The 17,495-nt window shown below is 40.8% G+C and overlaps 1 protein-coding gene across 4 annotated transcripts in view; it reads right to left on the bottom strand.

Moving 5' to 3' along the window:
• Window positions 1-17,495, bottom strand: part of GRID2IP (Grid2 interacting protein) — a 120,152-nt gene that overhangs the window by 70,867 nt on the left and 31,790 nt on the right. For all 4 annotated transcript variants that reach the window (XM_020995448.2, XM_020995446.2, XM_020995447.2 and 1 more), the window contains exons 2-3: window positions 1,901-2,155; window positions 467-552 (exon numbers count right to left, since the gene is read on the bottom strand). In XM_020995448.2, the coding sequence (XP_020851107.2) occupies window positions 467-552; window positions 1,901-2,155 (341 nt within the window). The remainder of the gene's footprint in view (window positions 1-466; window positions 553-1,900; window positions 2,156-17,495) is intronic.

The raw sequence follows: 17,495 nt of genomic DNA on the forward strand, positions 1-17,495 counted from the left end.
AAGGTCTTCAAGTCCAATCTCTTTATTTTACAAATGAGGAAACTGAGGAATAGAGAGGTTAAGTGACTTGTCATGGATTACACAGCTAATAAGTGTCTGAGGCAGGATTCAAAACCAGGGCCTCCACACTCTAAGTCCAACACTGTATTCACTACTCCATGCTGTCTTAAAAGGAACAAGCCTATACCACCTTGTATTATTGGGGAGGTGGTCTCCCCTCCAGCTACTAACCAAGCCAGGTAGCATGGCTCTGTGACTTCCCACAGGTGACTGCCCAGGAGAGAGCAAAGGAGGACCCCTTGCCTCCTTCCCATCTCTGTTCACTCCCTGGTGGCTTGGCAGCAGGATATCTGGTGCTTAAACCTCGTAACAGAAATGGTACCAAACAAAGCAAAGTTCCAGCTCAAACTCCAAGATGGCTGCTTTCTCTCCCTCTCCTTCCTCCAACCACATCAGCACCACTCACCAGGCAGGACAGACTCTATCCATACTGGGGCATGACCTCGAAGTGTGAAGCCAAAACTTTTGTTGCCTTTGTACACTCGAACTGTCCTGTACAAGGTAAAAGGAAAGAAGCTGTGATAGAGTCTTGAGTAATACTACTTTCCCCAGGTCTGTCCCTTTCCTGGAGCCTGCACCCTCTTAGAGGCCAGCCAAGGGAAGTTCAGGATGGATTAGATTTGCCTTCACTTTGTCCCATCTCCAATACCCCAGGGTCTCATAACAAAAGTCCCAGAAAAGTCAAATAGAGCTGGATGGGTTGTGTCAGATCAGATCTCTCTTACAGCTTTTGTCTTTCCTCATATCCCCAAGTGTTCAGACAATTCAAATACAACTCCTTCTGCAGCCTTTCCTCAACTTTCCTTCTTCCCATCACAACACGGTAACTTGAAAGAATTCTGTGGGAAAGATCCCCACAAAAGAGTAACATGCAGGAAAGGAAGAGGATGATCTGCCCCCAGCCATCATCATTGTCCTCACTTCCATTACTGCAAAGCAGCATGGGAAAATCTCACACCTCCAAAAGAGATACAGAATGATTTGCACTCAAGGGAGAGGGTAATGGCCTCAACCCATCAGTTACTACCTCAAACAATTTATCAGGAATTAATCCATGAAGTTAATAGACCTGCATGTGTCAAGTTCAGCCATTTTTCTTGCTGGTAGAAAAGAGGGTAATAGTCACCAGCTCTAACTGGGCTTTTCCAGGCTTGATCCTAAGTAGATTTTTTGTAGTACCCAAGAGAATTATAGGAGGAGGGAGTAAAAAAAAGAATGAGTAGGAGTGGAAGTAGCAGGGCTGAGGAAGGGATGCAGCAGACTGCCCAAGAGGAGATGTTCCAAGGTTACTTGGAAATATGAAATCAAACTCAAGCTTAAAGTCAAGGTTGGAGAAGTCACTTTAGAAGTCAATCATACATACATACATATACACATAAGTATGTGTGTGATCCCATGTATATATGGACTGGGCCATGACTTGATGGGTTAGACTGATTAGCTAACTCTACAGAAAGCTAAGAAATCCATGACACCATTATATTGGAACCAATAAGCACACACGGGAACCTATATTCAGAAATACAAAAATTTTGCACTGGAAGAAACTTTAAGAGGTCATCTAATCCCTCTTCCTCCTCTCCCACTACCACCTTACATAGCTGGGTGTCCATTCTAGCCCCGGCCTCACATACCTCTCAGCAACAGGCCTTCCTATCGCTCCCTTCCTTCTCACAAGCCCAGCACCCAAACTGCTTTATCTCCTGCCACAGCTCGGAATCAGTAGGTACACATATTCCCCGACCACCCTCAGCACCCATCGTTACCATCTTCCCATCATCTTACCTCCCCAGGCCCAGAGAGAAACAGAGCCTGGGGAGCAGTTAAAAGCCTTCATTACCTGCGGGCAGCACCCGAGCTTACTCTGCTGGCAACGAGAGAGGTGGTTTTCCTCAGTCCCTTGCCCGCATCTTCTGGGCCTCGTGGCACTGAGCTGGCCCGTGTAGACACCATCAGGCGCTCAGGGTGGTCCTCGCTGCGGCTGCGCCGGAGCCGGTGTGTTTGCTGCTCCCTCTTGGTGCGGCAGAGCTTGCTGATGAGACTCTGAGACACGACCTCGTCAAAACGCTGCCGGTGCTTCTTGGGGATGAAGATCCTAGCGAAGGTGAGCGGACAGTGAGAAAAGGAACCAAATCAGGCGTAGCCCAGAGAGAGGAAGAACAGGAAGGGTGATGTGTAAGGGCACTGGGAGAGGCAGGAAGATGCATACCTAGTACTGTGCATAGACCCACAGCAATTACATCATCATTCTCTCCATAGTAACTTTTCTGTAGTCCTTTAATACTTACAAAGTCCCTTCCTCACAACAACACTCAAGAGTAGGTAGTACAATTACTACTATACCCATTTTATAGATGAGGAAATAGAGGCTCAGGAAGTTACCTTATCTGCTCATGGTCACACAGCTAGCAAATGTCACAGCAAGGAGTGCAGCGCTCTCTCCCCTATACCATGCTGTGTTTTAGTACAAGACCCTTCGCATCTCTAGCATGCCACATGAATCTATTGGTGGACACTGGGAGGTCACAGCACGAAGGTATCCTTTCCATGGGAGTGCGTACAATTAATGTTCCTCCTGGAATCTTCTTTCTCCACCAGGCGATGGTTCCCATAGGACTATGTCCCTAGGTAAGGCATATCTATCGGCAACAGTATCCACCCTCATAAGCTATGGCTGACAGAAATTCATTTCCTGAAGCAGCTGCTATTGTCTGATACCCCACGGAGAATAACTTTGGAATACATAGGGTAGTTGTAGTCCTGCGGTAGGGTCAGAAGCCAGACTGCACATAAAATGCTATACAAATGACAGTTACTAACACCTTCTAGTTTTTTCATGTGTATATCTTCAATTCAGTTCAGCAATTTTTTATTTAGAGGCTACTACATTATAGGCACTGTGCACTGGGGACAGAAGAAAAATTAAACAGTCACTACCCTTGAGGAGCTTACATGGTACTGGAGAGAAACAACTTGTACACTTAAATAAATACAAAATAGAAACAAAGGCATTTCACGAGGAAGAGTGTCCTACCAACTGGAGAGAACAAGAATATCCTCAAGGCAGCTAGGGGGCATGGAGGATGGAGTACCAGGCCTGGAGTCAGAAAGACCCGAGTTCAAATCCAGCCTCAGACACTTCCTAGCTATATGATCCTGGGCAAGTCACTTAACCTCCATTTGCCTCAGTTTCCTCACCTGTAAATGGGACAATAATAGCACCTACCTTTCAGGGTTGTTGTGAGGATCAGATAGATAATATTTGTAAAGCACTTAGCACCACACCTAGCACATTGTAAGCACTATATAAATGTTAGCTATTATGTAGTAAGTAATAAAAGATAAGCTCCTTGAGGGCAGGCTCTTGTTTCTTTTTCTTTTTTACCTTCAATGCCTTCCTCACATTTGATGTTCTTTGAACTGAATTGAACCCACAGCCTCCCAAGACAATCTGGAGGGTTGCAAATATGAGGAAGTTTTTCCCTATATTAAGCCAAAATCTGCCCCTTTGTGGCTGACTGCCAGGGCTCCTAGTCCTCAGGGACCAAGCAAGCAGATCTAAACCCTCTGTCAGGGGAAAGCACCCCAAACACTTGAAGGTAGTTACCTTCTCTCTTCCTATCACACCATCCCTCACACCAAAGCTGCATCTGGATCACAGATTTCAAACTAGAAAAGACTTCGGAGGTTATTTCTTTTGCTATTCCTATTTGAAAGATGAGGAAATGGAGGCCTGGAGAGGCAAAGTGACTTGTCCAGGGCCACACAGTAAAAAGTGGCAGATCTGTGATTTAAGCCCAGCTTCTCTAGCTCTGAATTCAACGTTCTTTCCACTGCACTAGAGGCTAAACTTCCCCAGTTCATTCAAAGGCTCCATATATGGCATCAAGGAAGGCCTATGCCGTCTTTGGCTCCCTTCCTTTGGACCCATTCCAGCTTTTCAATGTCCTTCCTAAAAGGGGACGCCCAGAACTAACTATGATCTTCCAGACGTAGTTTTGCTGGGGGAGAGGATAGCGGGACCATCACCGCATAGTTCTTTCTATTCCTTAAAACCAGTATCCTCCCAATGATGCCATATAATCAAGAATCTTGGGATACTGTTGGGATAGCAAGATGCATATTGAACATTCAAGAATAGACAGGGGGACTTGAGTGGCACCTTGGTGCCAGAGAATAGCCTCCCACTAATTAGATGTGTGTATTTTCTATGGAGGATTTATGGAAAGGCGCAGAAACACTGTACAAAACGAGAAGGAAAAGTTGCTCTAGGTACTTAGGTTTTCCTTTACTTCGGTCACTACGAGTTGGTGGAGTTGGGAGCATATCAGGTATAAGATATCCCAAGCAAGTCATTTAACTTCTCAGTGCCTCTAGGCAAATCTCTAAGGCTGCTAGTGACAGATCTTATGCTGATCTTCATCGGTAGAAGAGGTTTCCTCCTGGGGGTTCCCCAAATAAATCATATGTCCTGACCTCCCCCCACCAAAAAATATGCTCTCCTTATATAGGCCCTATGTATTCTGAATTTCATAGCAGCATTAGATGTAATTTTAAAAAACTAGAGGCAATTTAAATGTACACAAATGAGGTAGGTAAATAAATTGTGGTAAGTTAATGTAATGGAATACCAGGAAGACTAGTTATTGTACTTTATTCAAAGATGGTTGTTGTTCAGTTATGTCCTATCCTTTGTGACCCCATTTGGGGCTTTCTTGGCAAAGATACTAGAGTAGTTTGCCATTTCCTTCTCCAGCTCATTTTATAAATGAGGAAACTGAGGCAAACAGGGTTACGTGACTTGCCCAGGGTCACACAGCTAGTGTCTGAGGCCGGATTTGTATTCACGTCCTCCTGACTCCAGAGTTGGTACTCCACCCACTGTACCATCTATCTTCCCCTGCCCACCTCCCCCTTTTAAAGTGGGGACTGGAATCTGTGGTCAAGGGAATATCCATACTGATGAGATCACAGATGCCTCAGAAGATCAAAGCACCAAGGGAGGAAATCAATCCCAATGATCACATTTTCCCACATGGAACAGATTCCAATGTATACATTCTGTGGCCTGGGACCTAGGAATGCAATCCGGGTCAGGGCGTAGATCCCTCATGAGGTCTGTAAATATTTTTCCAGGGAGGCTTCCCTGCAATGGAAACCATGTTCTTGTTTTAAAGCTTGTTACCATAGTAATCATTGGAAATAGACTTGAACAGAAGAGATGACACGAAGGACAAAAGACGGGGGTCCTATGCCTTTGTCTTCTTCAGATACTCTTGCTAGTGAGTCCTGCTAATAAGGAGGGGAAGGGAAGAGAAACCCAGCTACCGGCAACCTACAGCCCAACCAGGGGAAGTTTAAGGAAGGAAAATCTGCAGAGAACAATTTTGATTTGGGTCTTGCTGATTTACCATTTTGAGCTTCCAATAGCAAATTCAAAATTATCTTTGTAACTTCAGAGAATTCAGAGATCTTTTAGTTTTCTAGGACTACTGTTTATGTTTCTTTTCTTAGCTCTCCTATCTGGAGCAACATTATTTCTAGCAAGTTATAGAGGTTAATTTAGATCAGATATAGAAAAAAAAAAAACGGTTCTAATTCTCAGTTTGCTTTATTTTTTTTAGTGGTCACCACCTCTGAGGCCCAGAAAATAATTTCATATTTTCTTGATGGGTTGCTGTGCCTATGGCATTTAGAGAATGGCTTCTGTAGTTTTCAGGATAAGAGCAGGTGATGACTTGTGAACAATGGCTAATTAGATACTATGCACTGAAGATGGTAGTGATAGTTTTCTCCAGAAACCAGAGCCAAGTAAACAGCATCTTATGACTAGTAGTTTACTTATCTCTTCTTTTCTTCCATTTTCTTTTGATTCTCCATCATTAATATAAATGTTTCTCTCTCCCTTGTCTCTGGCCAAACTAGGGATCTAAAGTATGATTTTGGCATTAGGTATACTTATTTAACAATTTATATTGATGATTCTAAATTTTAAAAATCAGTGAGAATATTTTGCACTTAGTAAAACAAATGGAAGTTGTTTTTCATTTGTGATTGGTTTTTGCCACAGAGATTGCTTGTTAAAGTCCTGACCCTTACTTTAAATTGCTGTTTTACTTTAATACTAGCTACTAGCAATCATGATTCAAACATTTGTTAAGCAATTATTATATCCTCAGCATAGAATGAATCACAGGCACTAAACCCTTTCATATACCGTAAACCCCACAATGCATGCTCAAGATGAGAAAACCAAGGGGCAGTTAGGTGGCACAGTGGATAGAGCTCGAGCCTTGGAGTCAGGAGGACCTGAGTTCAAATCTGGCCTCAGACACTTGACGCTTACTAGTCGCATGACCCTGGACAAGTCACTTAATCCCAATTGCCTCACCCCTCCCCCAAAATGAGAAAACCAAGTTCAGAAGGGTTAAGTGATTTTCAAAATGTCACAGAGCTTATAAATAATTAAGCCTGACCTTGAACCTAGACTCTAAGTTGGTTGTTTTTATTTTTGCTTTTATGCCATATTATACTGTATCTCCACCTAGCCTAAATGATCTTCATAAGTATTTCATTATGCTGAAACACACACAGATTTGTATTAAAACACATAAAATAAATTAGCCCTAGGTCCCACTAACACAATAATACATTCCAAGAACTATGTTTTAACTAGACATAAGGAGTCAATTGATAGACAGATAAACACTCCTGAGGGTGAACAGTATAGAATTTAATTATTCAATTCAGTAAGCATTTATTAAGCATCGCCTTTGTGCTAAGGCCTTTGCTAAGTACCATAGAGATATAAAGACAAAAAGCAATCCCTGTCCTCAAGGAGTTTACATTCTACTTGATGGAAACGACATGTGCACAGAAAAATAACTACAAAATATACATAAAATAGATTCAAAATAATTGGGGAAAGGACACCAACAGGAAGGATCAGGGTAGACTTTCCATAAAAGGTAGCACTTGGCACTTGAGCTGAGCTTTCAAGGGAGTAAGGGATTCTGTGAGGTAGAGATGAAAAGGAAGTATATTCAAGGGATGGGGCACGGCCTATGCAGTGAAGAGGTGGGAGATAGAATGTCATGTATAGGAAATAGCAAGGAGGCCAGTCTGGCTGAAATGTAGAGTACTTGAAGGAACGTAACGTGCAATAAACCTGGAAAAGAAAGTTGGACCCAGAATATTCAGGACTTAAAACAGAAAATTTTTAAAAATGAATATTAAAAATAAATAATATTTTTTAAAAATTGTAAGACAAAACAAAAAGGAATGAAGGTGGCACCTAGCAGTGTCAGATCTTATATTATAAAACAGTAAACAAAATTATTTATTTGGTACTGGTTTAAAAAAATTTTTAAATGGATCAGTGAAATAGACCAGATAAGGAAGATTCAAAATCAAACATAGTAGCCTATGTTCAACAAACCTGGGGATACCAACTACTGGAGTAAGGACTCCTTAGTCAACAAAATACCGGAAACCAATGTAGCAGAAATTAGGTTTAGATCTATTTACACTATGTGCCAGATTAAAATCCAAATCAATATATGATCTAAATATAAAAGATTACAACATACTGGTCATAACATACAACATAGAAGAGAATGGAAGGAGATATCTTTTACAACCTTAGTTGGAGAAGAATTCTTTTTTTAAATTCCCTTATTATTTTTTGGAATAAAACAAACATCTCCATAACACAGTATAATAATAATAATAATAATAATAATAAAGATTGTACATGAAGGGGAAGAATTCTTAACTAAACAACGGATGGAGGGCATCGTAGAAGACAAAATTAATTATTTCAACTATATAAAACTGAAAACCTTTTTGTAAAATGGATCAGCCAGGCATGTAGGAAGAGAACTAGAAGAAACTAGAACTAGAAGTGTCATCAAACAAGAGAGCGTCAAGGCCACATGTGATCTAGGTTCTTGGGTGTGGCCTTTTGACTGAGTCCAAGTTTTACACAACACATCCTTTTATTAAGGGGATTTGTTCTGTGGAGTGTGGATTCAAAGGGCTGCACTAGATTCTGGGAGGAGGAAGCAATGGTCAAAAGCATCAAATGCAGCAGAGAAGTCAAGAAGGAAGAGGACTGAGAAAAGGCTACTGGTCTCAGCATTTCAGAGATGTAAGAGCTCACTGTCAGAGAGCACTTTTGCTGTATAAGGATAGAAACCATATTGCAAGGGGTTGAGAAGTGAGAGGTGAGAAAGTAGAAACAATAAAGATAAACACCTTTTTCTACATGTTTGGTTGTGAAAGAGAAGAGTAATATAAGATGACAGCGTGAGGGAAAACTAAGATTAATGCTTTGGGTTTTATTTTTTAAAAGATGGGGAAATCAGGTCATGTTTGTATGCAATAGCAAGGATATGTAGATATGTCTTTATATGCCCTGAAATAATATACAAAGCTACTTCTCTTTAAAAAGGAAGGATTCCTACGTCCAGAGAGATCTACTGGACTCAGAGCACAGTCTGAAATATATTTTCTTCTCTCTCTCTCTCTCTCTCTCTCTCTCTCTCTCTCTCTCTCTCTGTATGTGTGTGTGTACGTAGACATGGCTTATGCAGGAATTTCTTTTATAGGATTATACATATTTATGATGAATTTTGCTTTTCTTGACTTCTCAGTGGGTTAGGGAAAAGGGCAGGAGAGAATTTGGAACTGAAAATAAAAATGATTTAAAAAAAAAAGAGAGAAGGATTCCTGGTAGGAAGGAAACCTGTCAATCACCTAGACAGGTGTCACTTGTACCCCCCAAGAGTTTTTCCTTCATTTGCTTGCTAATTCAAACTATATCCCTGGAGCCATTGGAAATGTCTAGTACCTAGGATAATGCCTTGAATATTTGTAGTTCATTTTTCAGTTGTATCCAACTCTTCTTGACCCCATTTGGGGTTTTCTTGGCAAAGATATTGGAGTGGTTTGCGATTTCCTTCTCCAGCTCATTTTACAGAAGAGGAAACTGAGGCAAATAGGGTTAAGTGACTTGCCCAGGATCACACAGTAAGCATCTGAAGCCAAATTTGAGCTCAGGAAGGAGTCTTCCTGACTCCAGGCCCGGCACTCTGCATTATAGTGCCACCTAGCTGTCCAGCCTTGCACATAGTTGGAGCTTAATAATGTTTGTTGATTTGAATTGCAAGAGCTGAAAGGACCTCCCCCTACTAGGAACCTTAGTCTCTAAGATTCCATATTAAATTTTTTTGGAAGTTTTTTCTTCTTCAAAATATCCCTTTTATCATACACCAATTTACTCTTACAAGGAATAATAGCTGAAAGTAACACTGGAGTAAAGACAATGGCTTCCCTTTAGAGAATGCTTTTACGTTTGACAAAACGTTTTACTTAAAGCATTTCACCAGAGCTTTAAAACAATGCAGTGGAATAGCTAAAGGTAAACCTTGTCAGTAGCTAAAGTATTATTATCCCCATTTAAAAATAGAAACTGAGGGGTTAACTGATTTGCTCAGGGACTGGAGCTAGTTAGGGCACCGCTGGGATTTGAGCCTATACTTAGGATTCCCATTCCAGTCTTTGCTGCTACGTCAATTGCCGCCTGACAGCAGAGAACACCATTCAGGGAAGGGGCACAAGAGAGGTGAGTCAGCAAAGTGCAAAGGTGTCAAAGCTAAACCACTCACAGTCATAGCAGGGGGCCCCTTAACACATTTTATTTTACAGGTGAGACAATTGAGAGCCAGATCAGTGAAATAACTCGTTCAAAGTCACGTAGGTGCTAATGAACAGAGCTGAGATTTGAGTGGCGGGAGTGGGGGGGCGTCCTCTGACTCCCAAGTTAACTATAGCTGGAAGGACCTGATACATACAGTCAGAGGACTCGGGGATTGAGTCCAGGCTCTGCCAGGTACTTGGACAAGTCACTTAGGCTGTGAACATCAAGTCCTGTATGATGAGGGTGACTGACATCTGCACTGACCTATTTCACAGGGTTATAGCTGGGAACGCACGCTGTAAACTATAAAATGCTATGGAAATGTCAACTGTTATTGTTATTGTGATGATTCTAACCTTCCTTCCCTCCTCCTTCAGCAAAGCAGGCTGGTCTGAGTCATTCTTAAGGGGGACAGGGTCCTTCCCGTGGAACCCTTCTGACTAACGAACTGAATAAATAAGGCAGTCTACAGTTTGATTAATTTCCTCTCCGGGAACCTGTTCCTTTTATCCAGCAATAACTTTCCACTACTCACTGCTGTCCTTGAAGCTCTTATGTATCAGATGCATTTAATATTCCTCTTTCTTGGTGTTTATCTCCTTAACAAAAGGTCAGCCTTCTCTCTGTGCTTTGCTGAGCCAAGTGAGACACAGTGAGTGTATTGAATTTTTAAAAAAAGACTTTTCCCTCAGAAAATCAATTCCTTCTTGTGCTTTAAACGCTCTTGGGAGGATACTATTTACAAGCCATGAAAGTGTTGGTGTCATTTTTCTCTTCTTTGTACTATGGACTGTCATTCTCAAATTTAGATCTGCTTATGAGGAGGTAAAGTTCACGAATGAATGAAGATATCAAGGCAGGCCTAAATGAACGGCTTTCTCCAAACCTGATAACATCTCCTTTTATGCATTTAATGAATCTAATCATACAAAAGCAGCATTCTTCATGGAATTTAGAGGGGGTCTAGTGACATAGTAGAAAAGAACACTGAACTTTGAGTCAGAAGACCTAAGCCCCAGTCTCATCCAGACTATTTATAAACTATGTGACCTTGGTCATGTCACTTCACTTCTGAGACTCGGTTTACTTATTTGTAAATTGGGAAATATAATATTTTCACTGTCTACAAAATTATTGGGAAGAAAGTGCTTTGTAAACTATAAAGTACTATAAAATGTGAATTATTATTATTATTATTATTTCTTGCCAACCTCAGGCGCTCTCTCCCTTACCTACCCAAATCTTACCCATCTGTCCTAGTCATGGATAGCCAAGAGCATAAGTCAGTATCCATTTTAGTCAGCTGGTATTTCCCTAGCAAAATACATTTTAAATATTAATATCAAATTAAATTTATTTTATAATATATTTAAAATATTCTACTTCAACCCTCTCATTTTACATATGAGGAAACTGAAGCCTAGAGAAATTAAGTGACTTATCCAAGGTCACACAGCTAGTGTCAAAGGTAGAACTGAACCGAGCTCTTCTGACTCAAGTCAGTGTAACAGAGTGGACAGAAAGCTGGTTCAAGCCCTATCTCCGGCACACACTGGACAAGTTACTTAATCTCAGTGCACTAATTAACTCTCTTAAGGCTGTAACTTTCAGAAAAAGGTGCCAAACTGGTAGCAATCATATGGAAATTCCCTCAAACAATGACATCACAGATCCAGGCCCTATTCCAATTAATATTTATTTTAAATGACCAGTATAAATAATCTCTACTATCATTTGCATACCACTTAGAGATGCAAAAATACACAGCAATATTTAAATAAGTACACATATCTAGATTCAAATTAAATGCCATAGGATCATAGTTTTGAAGCTGGAAAGGGAACAGAGAATATATAGTCCTAGCCCCTAATTTTATAGCTAGGGAAACAGAGACCCACAAAATGGCTTGTCATTTGAGTTAGTGGCAGAGCTACAGCTGACTTACTCTTGGGCCTGTGTTCTTTGTACTAAACTAAGCTGTCTCATGTCCCATTTTTAAATTCACATGTATGTGTACTATTTAATTGGTTATGAGGACAACAAATATGGCTTATTCATCTTTGCAGAGAGTTCCCAGCCTCTACTACAATGCTCTCTGCATATAGGAGGTCCTTCATTCAATTTAATTAAGTCAAAGCTAGGATAGTATGTGTCAATGAGAAAGTTCTAGGGTTATTAGGTACATAGCTGTCTTTGTGATAAAGTCTTGTGTCCTTTTGTATATTTATTTAAATCTATATTATGTTTATCTGTTTGCATCTTATTTTGTCTATTAAATAAGTTGTTGGTTTTTTTTTTTTTAAGGTGTGGGGATGAGAGCAGGGAACAAGGCTAGGCAGGACAGGAAGTTGCAAAGTACAATACAAAAAAGGTCCCTGGTAACACGACCTTTTTGAAGGCACAGTTTTTATTTTTATTTTCTGCTTTTTGGTGAGGCCATCAGAGTTAAGTGACTTGCTCAGGGTCACACAGCTAGTAAGTGTCAAATGTCTGAGGCAGGATTTGAACTCAGGTCCTTCTGACTCCACAGCTAGAGCTCTATCCACTGAGCCACCTAGCTGCCCTTAAAGGCACAGTTTTTTTAAAAAAAAACGTGTCTTATTTTTACATCAGCTCAATTTCCAAGAAACCCTCTTTTCCCTTATGCAGAGAACCATTGCTTGTTAAAAAAAAATATGTTTAAACTGGGGTAATTTCAATTGCACACATTATATTGAAGACTAAAAGTATCTGATGGACACTGGAAACACAATTTTGGAACCCTGCCCAGAAATACAAATGCCTTCAATCAATGAGTCAACAAGCATTTATAAAACACCCTTTAGTCACTGGGGATGCCAAGACAAGAAGAAAACCGTCAGGGAGGTCCTGGTTGAGCAGGAGAAGATAATATGCACTTACATAGATACACTGTATACATAATCTATACAAGGTCATTTTGGAAGGAGGGCACTAGCTGGAGAGATCGGGAAAGATTACATCTCGAACGCGGCACTAGAGCTGAGCCTTGAAGGAAACTAGATTCTGAGAGATGGAGGTGAGGAGAAAGAGAGCATTTAAAGCCAGCCTGGTTGTGGTTCATCTTTCTAGGCTGCTTACACGATATTCCTCTTCATGGACCCTAAGTTCCAGCTCAATTGGCCTTTCTGCTTTTCCTCATACACATTACTCCACCTTCCATCTCTGTGTCTTTGCACAGGACATAGGTGGTTCCCATGCCTGTGATACTCTCCTCTCTCCTCCCTGAAACCACTTGCCCAATAAAAATGCTCCCTCCTACAAGACAGCGCTTTACTGATTCTCCCAGGACTTGGTCCGTCCCTACCTCATCCCAATCACTTTGCATTTATTTTCAATATAGTCTGATCTTTTCAATGAATACATTCTTTTTCCTGCTGCCTTCCTATCCCCCCAGTGGATATAAATCTCTTTGAGGACAGGGACTATCTCGCTGTTTGGTGTTTCCCAAGCACCTTAATAAACAGCTTGATTGATTGATTGACTGAAAGGGGGAAGGGAAGCAAGGAAAGTCCAGCCCTCTCTTCCATCCTTCTCCATTGCTACTCATAAATTTGAGATTCCTCCAAGATTCCCCAAATGCTTACGTGTCCGACCCTCTTGTTAACAAATAGCGGGAAATACACCGGACTGGATGTAGGAAATCTGAGTTGGTCTCAGTTCTTTCTACATCACTTTGCTTCTCTGAATGATCTGTAAAATGAGAGGATTAGATTAAATTGTCTCTCTTCCTTCCAACTCTAACAGCATTAGAATCAGGAAATTTTCCTAATCAACTTCATGAGTTTGCAAGATGGCAAGACTTTATATTTCAAATGTTGGGGATGAACTACTTGACTGTTGTGAGTGAAACCCACCCTTTTCTGCTGGGCTATGGCACAGCTGTGAGGCAGCTAGGGATGATAGCGGACAGAACCTTAGTCTTAGAGTCAGGAAGACCTGAGTCCAAATTTGAACTCAGATCCTTATTAAATGTGTGATCATGAACAAGTCACTTAACCTCAGTTTCTTCAACTGTAAAATGAAAATAATAATAGTGCCTACCTCACAGAGCTGTTGTGAGTGTCAAATGGGACAATATTCATAAAAGCATTAAGCACAGTGCCTGGCCCATAATAAAGGCTACATAAATATTTATTCCCTTCTCCATGGGTTATTGTTTCATTTTTGCCTTTGTATCTCCAGTGTCTGGCTCATAGTAAGCTTAATAAACACTTTCTAATTGATTAAAAGTTATAAAAGATCCCCTTCAGCTCTGACATTCTATGTTCTATGGTAGTATTATAGTAGTGGTAGTAGAGTAGTAGTAGTAGTATAGTATATATTATAATCTAATAATAATAATTTATATGGTGCTTTAAGGTTTACAAAGTGCTTGATAAATGTTATCTTATTTGATCCTCACAAAAGCCCTGGGAGATAGGCACTATTATTATCCCCACTTTACAGAGGAGGAAACTGAGGCTGAGAGAAGTTAAGAGACTGGCCCCTGGTCATACAAACAGTTAAGTGCCTGAGATCACATTGAACTCAGGACTTCCTGACTTTAAGTCCAATGCTCTGTCCACTGCGCCACCTAGCGGCCACAATTGTAATATTGGAAAAACTTGGGCCAAGAGTAAAACTAGGTGTAAGTCAGGGCTGTGTCATTAAATAGTTCTTCAGCTATGTCAACTCTCCTCTTTTAAATGACTCAGTTCCCTCGTTTGTAAAATGATCCCTAAAGTTTCATATAGCTCAAAGACCTATGCTGAATTTTCCCCATACAGTGACTTGGTTCCCTCCTGTGTCTCTAACAATCATGAGACAAGATGGATGTTTGGCCTCTTCCAGACAAAACAATGCTTCTCTTCTTAACCTCTCTCAGGCCAGGAATGATGAACAAGACCCTTCCAGACTCTGCTAGATTCCTGCCATGGCCCATCATCTGATTAGCCAGCTGCAGCTCTCCACTGTGGCTATCTAGCCAGACCTGTGATTAACACTCCCTTCTCCGGGAGAGTGGAAATGCATTCCCTCCCCCTTTTCTTTTCACCGATACTGCACAACCTCCTGCCAGGGATCTCATTAGTGCCAGACCCACCACAGAAAGGCACTTCTATATTTTCTGACCTTGGGAAAGAGTTTTCCAAACTCTGGGGCTCAAAGCAATGGCCAAATTGATTGGATATTTTCAAAGAAAATTCACACATAAATACATTCACTTTTTCTTCCAGTGAGAATAGTCCAAAGTGAAATTAACACAAGCACAGGGAATTGGCTTTAATTGATGGGATCATCTATCCCCCTGAAACCCATGGACAATTATCCTTCTTCTCTACCTTCCCCTTACCAGGTGGTTACTCCTCACCAGCCCCTCACTCAAGACAGCAGGGCTGGAGCCCATGCCACCCACTGTGGACTCAGAGATCCATGGAGGCTCCCCAACGCTTAGGTATCCGGATACCACTCCTTAAATGGCATCTCAGTACATCTCAATACATCCCTAGTCTCCACCTAGTACCTAACACAGGTGTGAAGTCTTAAAGATTGAAGGGGGGAGGGAGGCAATGCAGTCAATGTACCCCTGCCTTCCTGACTTCTCCTTGGCCTTTTTGGCATTGTGGTGCCCTGGAAATAGTGCTGGATGTGGGGGGGGGTCGTCAGCAAGGAGGCCCTGGGTTCAAATCCTGACTCTGCCATTTACTACTCCTATGACCTTGTGTAAATCACTTAACTTCTCTGGGTCTGATTTCCCTCAATTGTAAAATGAGTTACATAAATGAAAAACAACAGTCTCTGCTCTCAAAGAACTCACAGTCCACTAGAGGAGAAAAAAAAAACATGGACTCAATAAGGATAGTGTAAGGTTGAGCGTGAAAGGGACAGAGAAAAGATCTAGGCAATATGTCTCAAGAATAGATGAGGAGATTATTAATTTTAAAAAACATGATGAAGGGCTTCCTGCTTACTGTACTCATGCCTATAACAGATGGTAGAAGGGAAAAGATTGCTTCGGTGGTCCTTATCCTCACTAGAGACCACCTCAAGACAAGATGAATCATATCACAAGATAGTGGTGGTTGTTTATTTTCTCCATGACCGATCATTTTAATAGATTTTAAAAACAGATTCTAGACTCTAGTTATTAGGCAATTATTTTCATGATGAAATCTAAATTGATATGTTACATCTGTCAAAGGCAAGATATTACACGCGAAACTTCGGCTGTATTTTTCACTTTTACAACATCATGTCCATCTAAGTCATATTTCTTGGATGGAATAAAAATGGATCATTGCCAAGAAAAAGAAAACATGAGGAGGAAAAAATATATATATTCAAGTGGAGGAAGGGAGCACCTAAAATGAGCCTTGAAAGAGAAAGATTCAACAGGCAGAGTTGAGGAAGGAATGCATTTCTGGCATAAGGGCTCACCTACATCAGTGGCCATCAAACCCAAATAGAAAGGAGGGAGTGTGTGCCACTGAACCATACATAAGGATCCCTGAAGGCCACAAGTTTGATTTAGAAAACCACCTATTAACATTACCTATGTTCTATTGTATTTTTATTTATTTTTGTGAAATGTTTCCCAATTACATTTTAATCTGGTTGGGGCAGCTCTCTGGGAGTGTTACTTGCTTCAATAGACCTTCGAATCATTTGAAACCTTTGTCCCAGATGACCACGAAGATCCCTTTCATCTCTAAATCTAGGATGCAGTTCACAAGAAATAGAAATCATAGGAATCACTGATTGACCAGTGTTATTTTGTAATTCTATCAAATATTTAAGATTTGTAATAATACAAATTTGTATGTAATAAATAATAAATGTTTAATTTGAATAAACAGAACAGGCTATGAAAATTATTTGTGTAGATTGTTTTATTAAAAGAGGGATGACCTTTTGTTTAAAAAAGAAGGGACATCATTACATAAAGTTTGGGAACCCCTATCAGAATCTTATCCCTATCCTACAGAACACAAAAATCTTGATCTCAATTTTTAGAATCTGCTGTTTCACCTGGCTGCACTCTCTCCACAATGTCTGTTTTTTTTCTGAGATGTGTTAGCTAAATTTGTCAAAGCAGGCACACCAAAACTGCTGATAACAAAACCACTCCATTTCCACACTTCAGACAATTGGGGAAGTCCCCAGCAACTTCTAAGATCTCTGGGTCATCAATGGAGGGAGTCATTGTCTTCCCAACATGCCCATGCATTAAGGATCTATGATTCGTCCCATCTAATAGTTGGACGTGACTGAAAACAACTCAACAACCACAAAAATCTAACAGTCAAACTGACTACAGGTTATTCCTTGCTACTATTCTGTGCTATTGCTTAGACGTACTTATTAAAACCTAACGTCCTAGAACAGAAGAGCTGGAAAGGGCTTTGGAGACAACAAGAAGTCAGAGTCCTTGATTGTACAAATGAAAACCTTAGGCCCAGCGTCAGAAATTAAATCAGTCTGGCAAACATAGAACCAGCACTTCTAAGATGGCCAGAGAGGACTGGTCATTTTTAGCTTTTGTGATTCCTAGTCATAATTCATGACTAACATCTGTAATTTTGTCAGCTGGGGAGCTAACTACCTGTGTGGGAGCACCTTTCACTAAAGATCCCATTAAAGATCCAACCTCTGGAAGAGCATTGACACTGGAGGCAGAGAACCTGGGTTCAAATCCTCTCTCTGATACTACCTGCATGAACTTGGTCAAGTTATTTAA

The sequence above is a fragment of the Phascolarctos cinereus genome, unplaced genomic scaffold, assembly GCF_003287225.1.
Source record: "Phascolarctos cinereus isolate Bilbo 61053 unplaced genomic scaffold, phaCin_HiC Scaffold_4;HRSCAF=312, whole genome shotgun sequence".
Lineage (NCBI taxonomy): Eukaryota > Metazoa > Chordata > Mammalia > Diprotodontia > Phascolarctidae > Phascolarctos > Phascolarctos cinereus.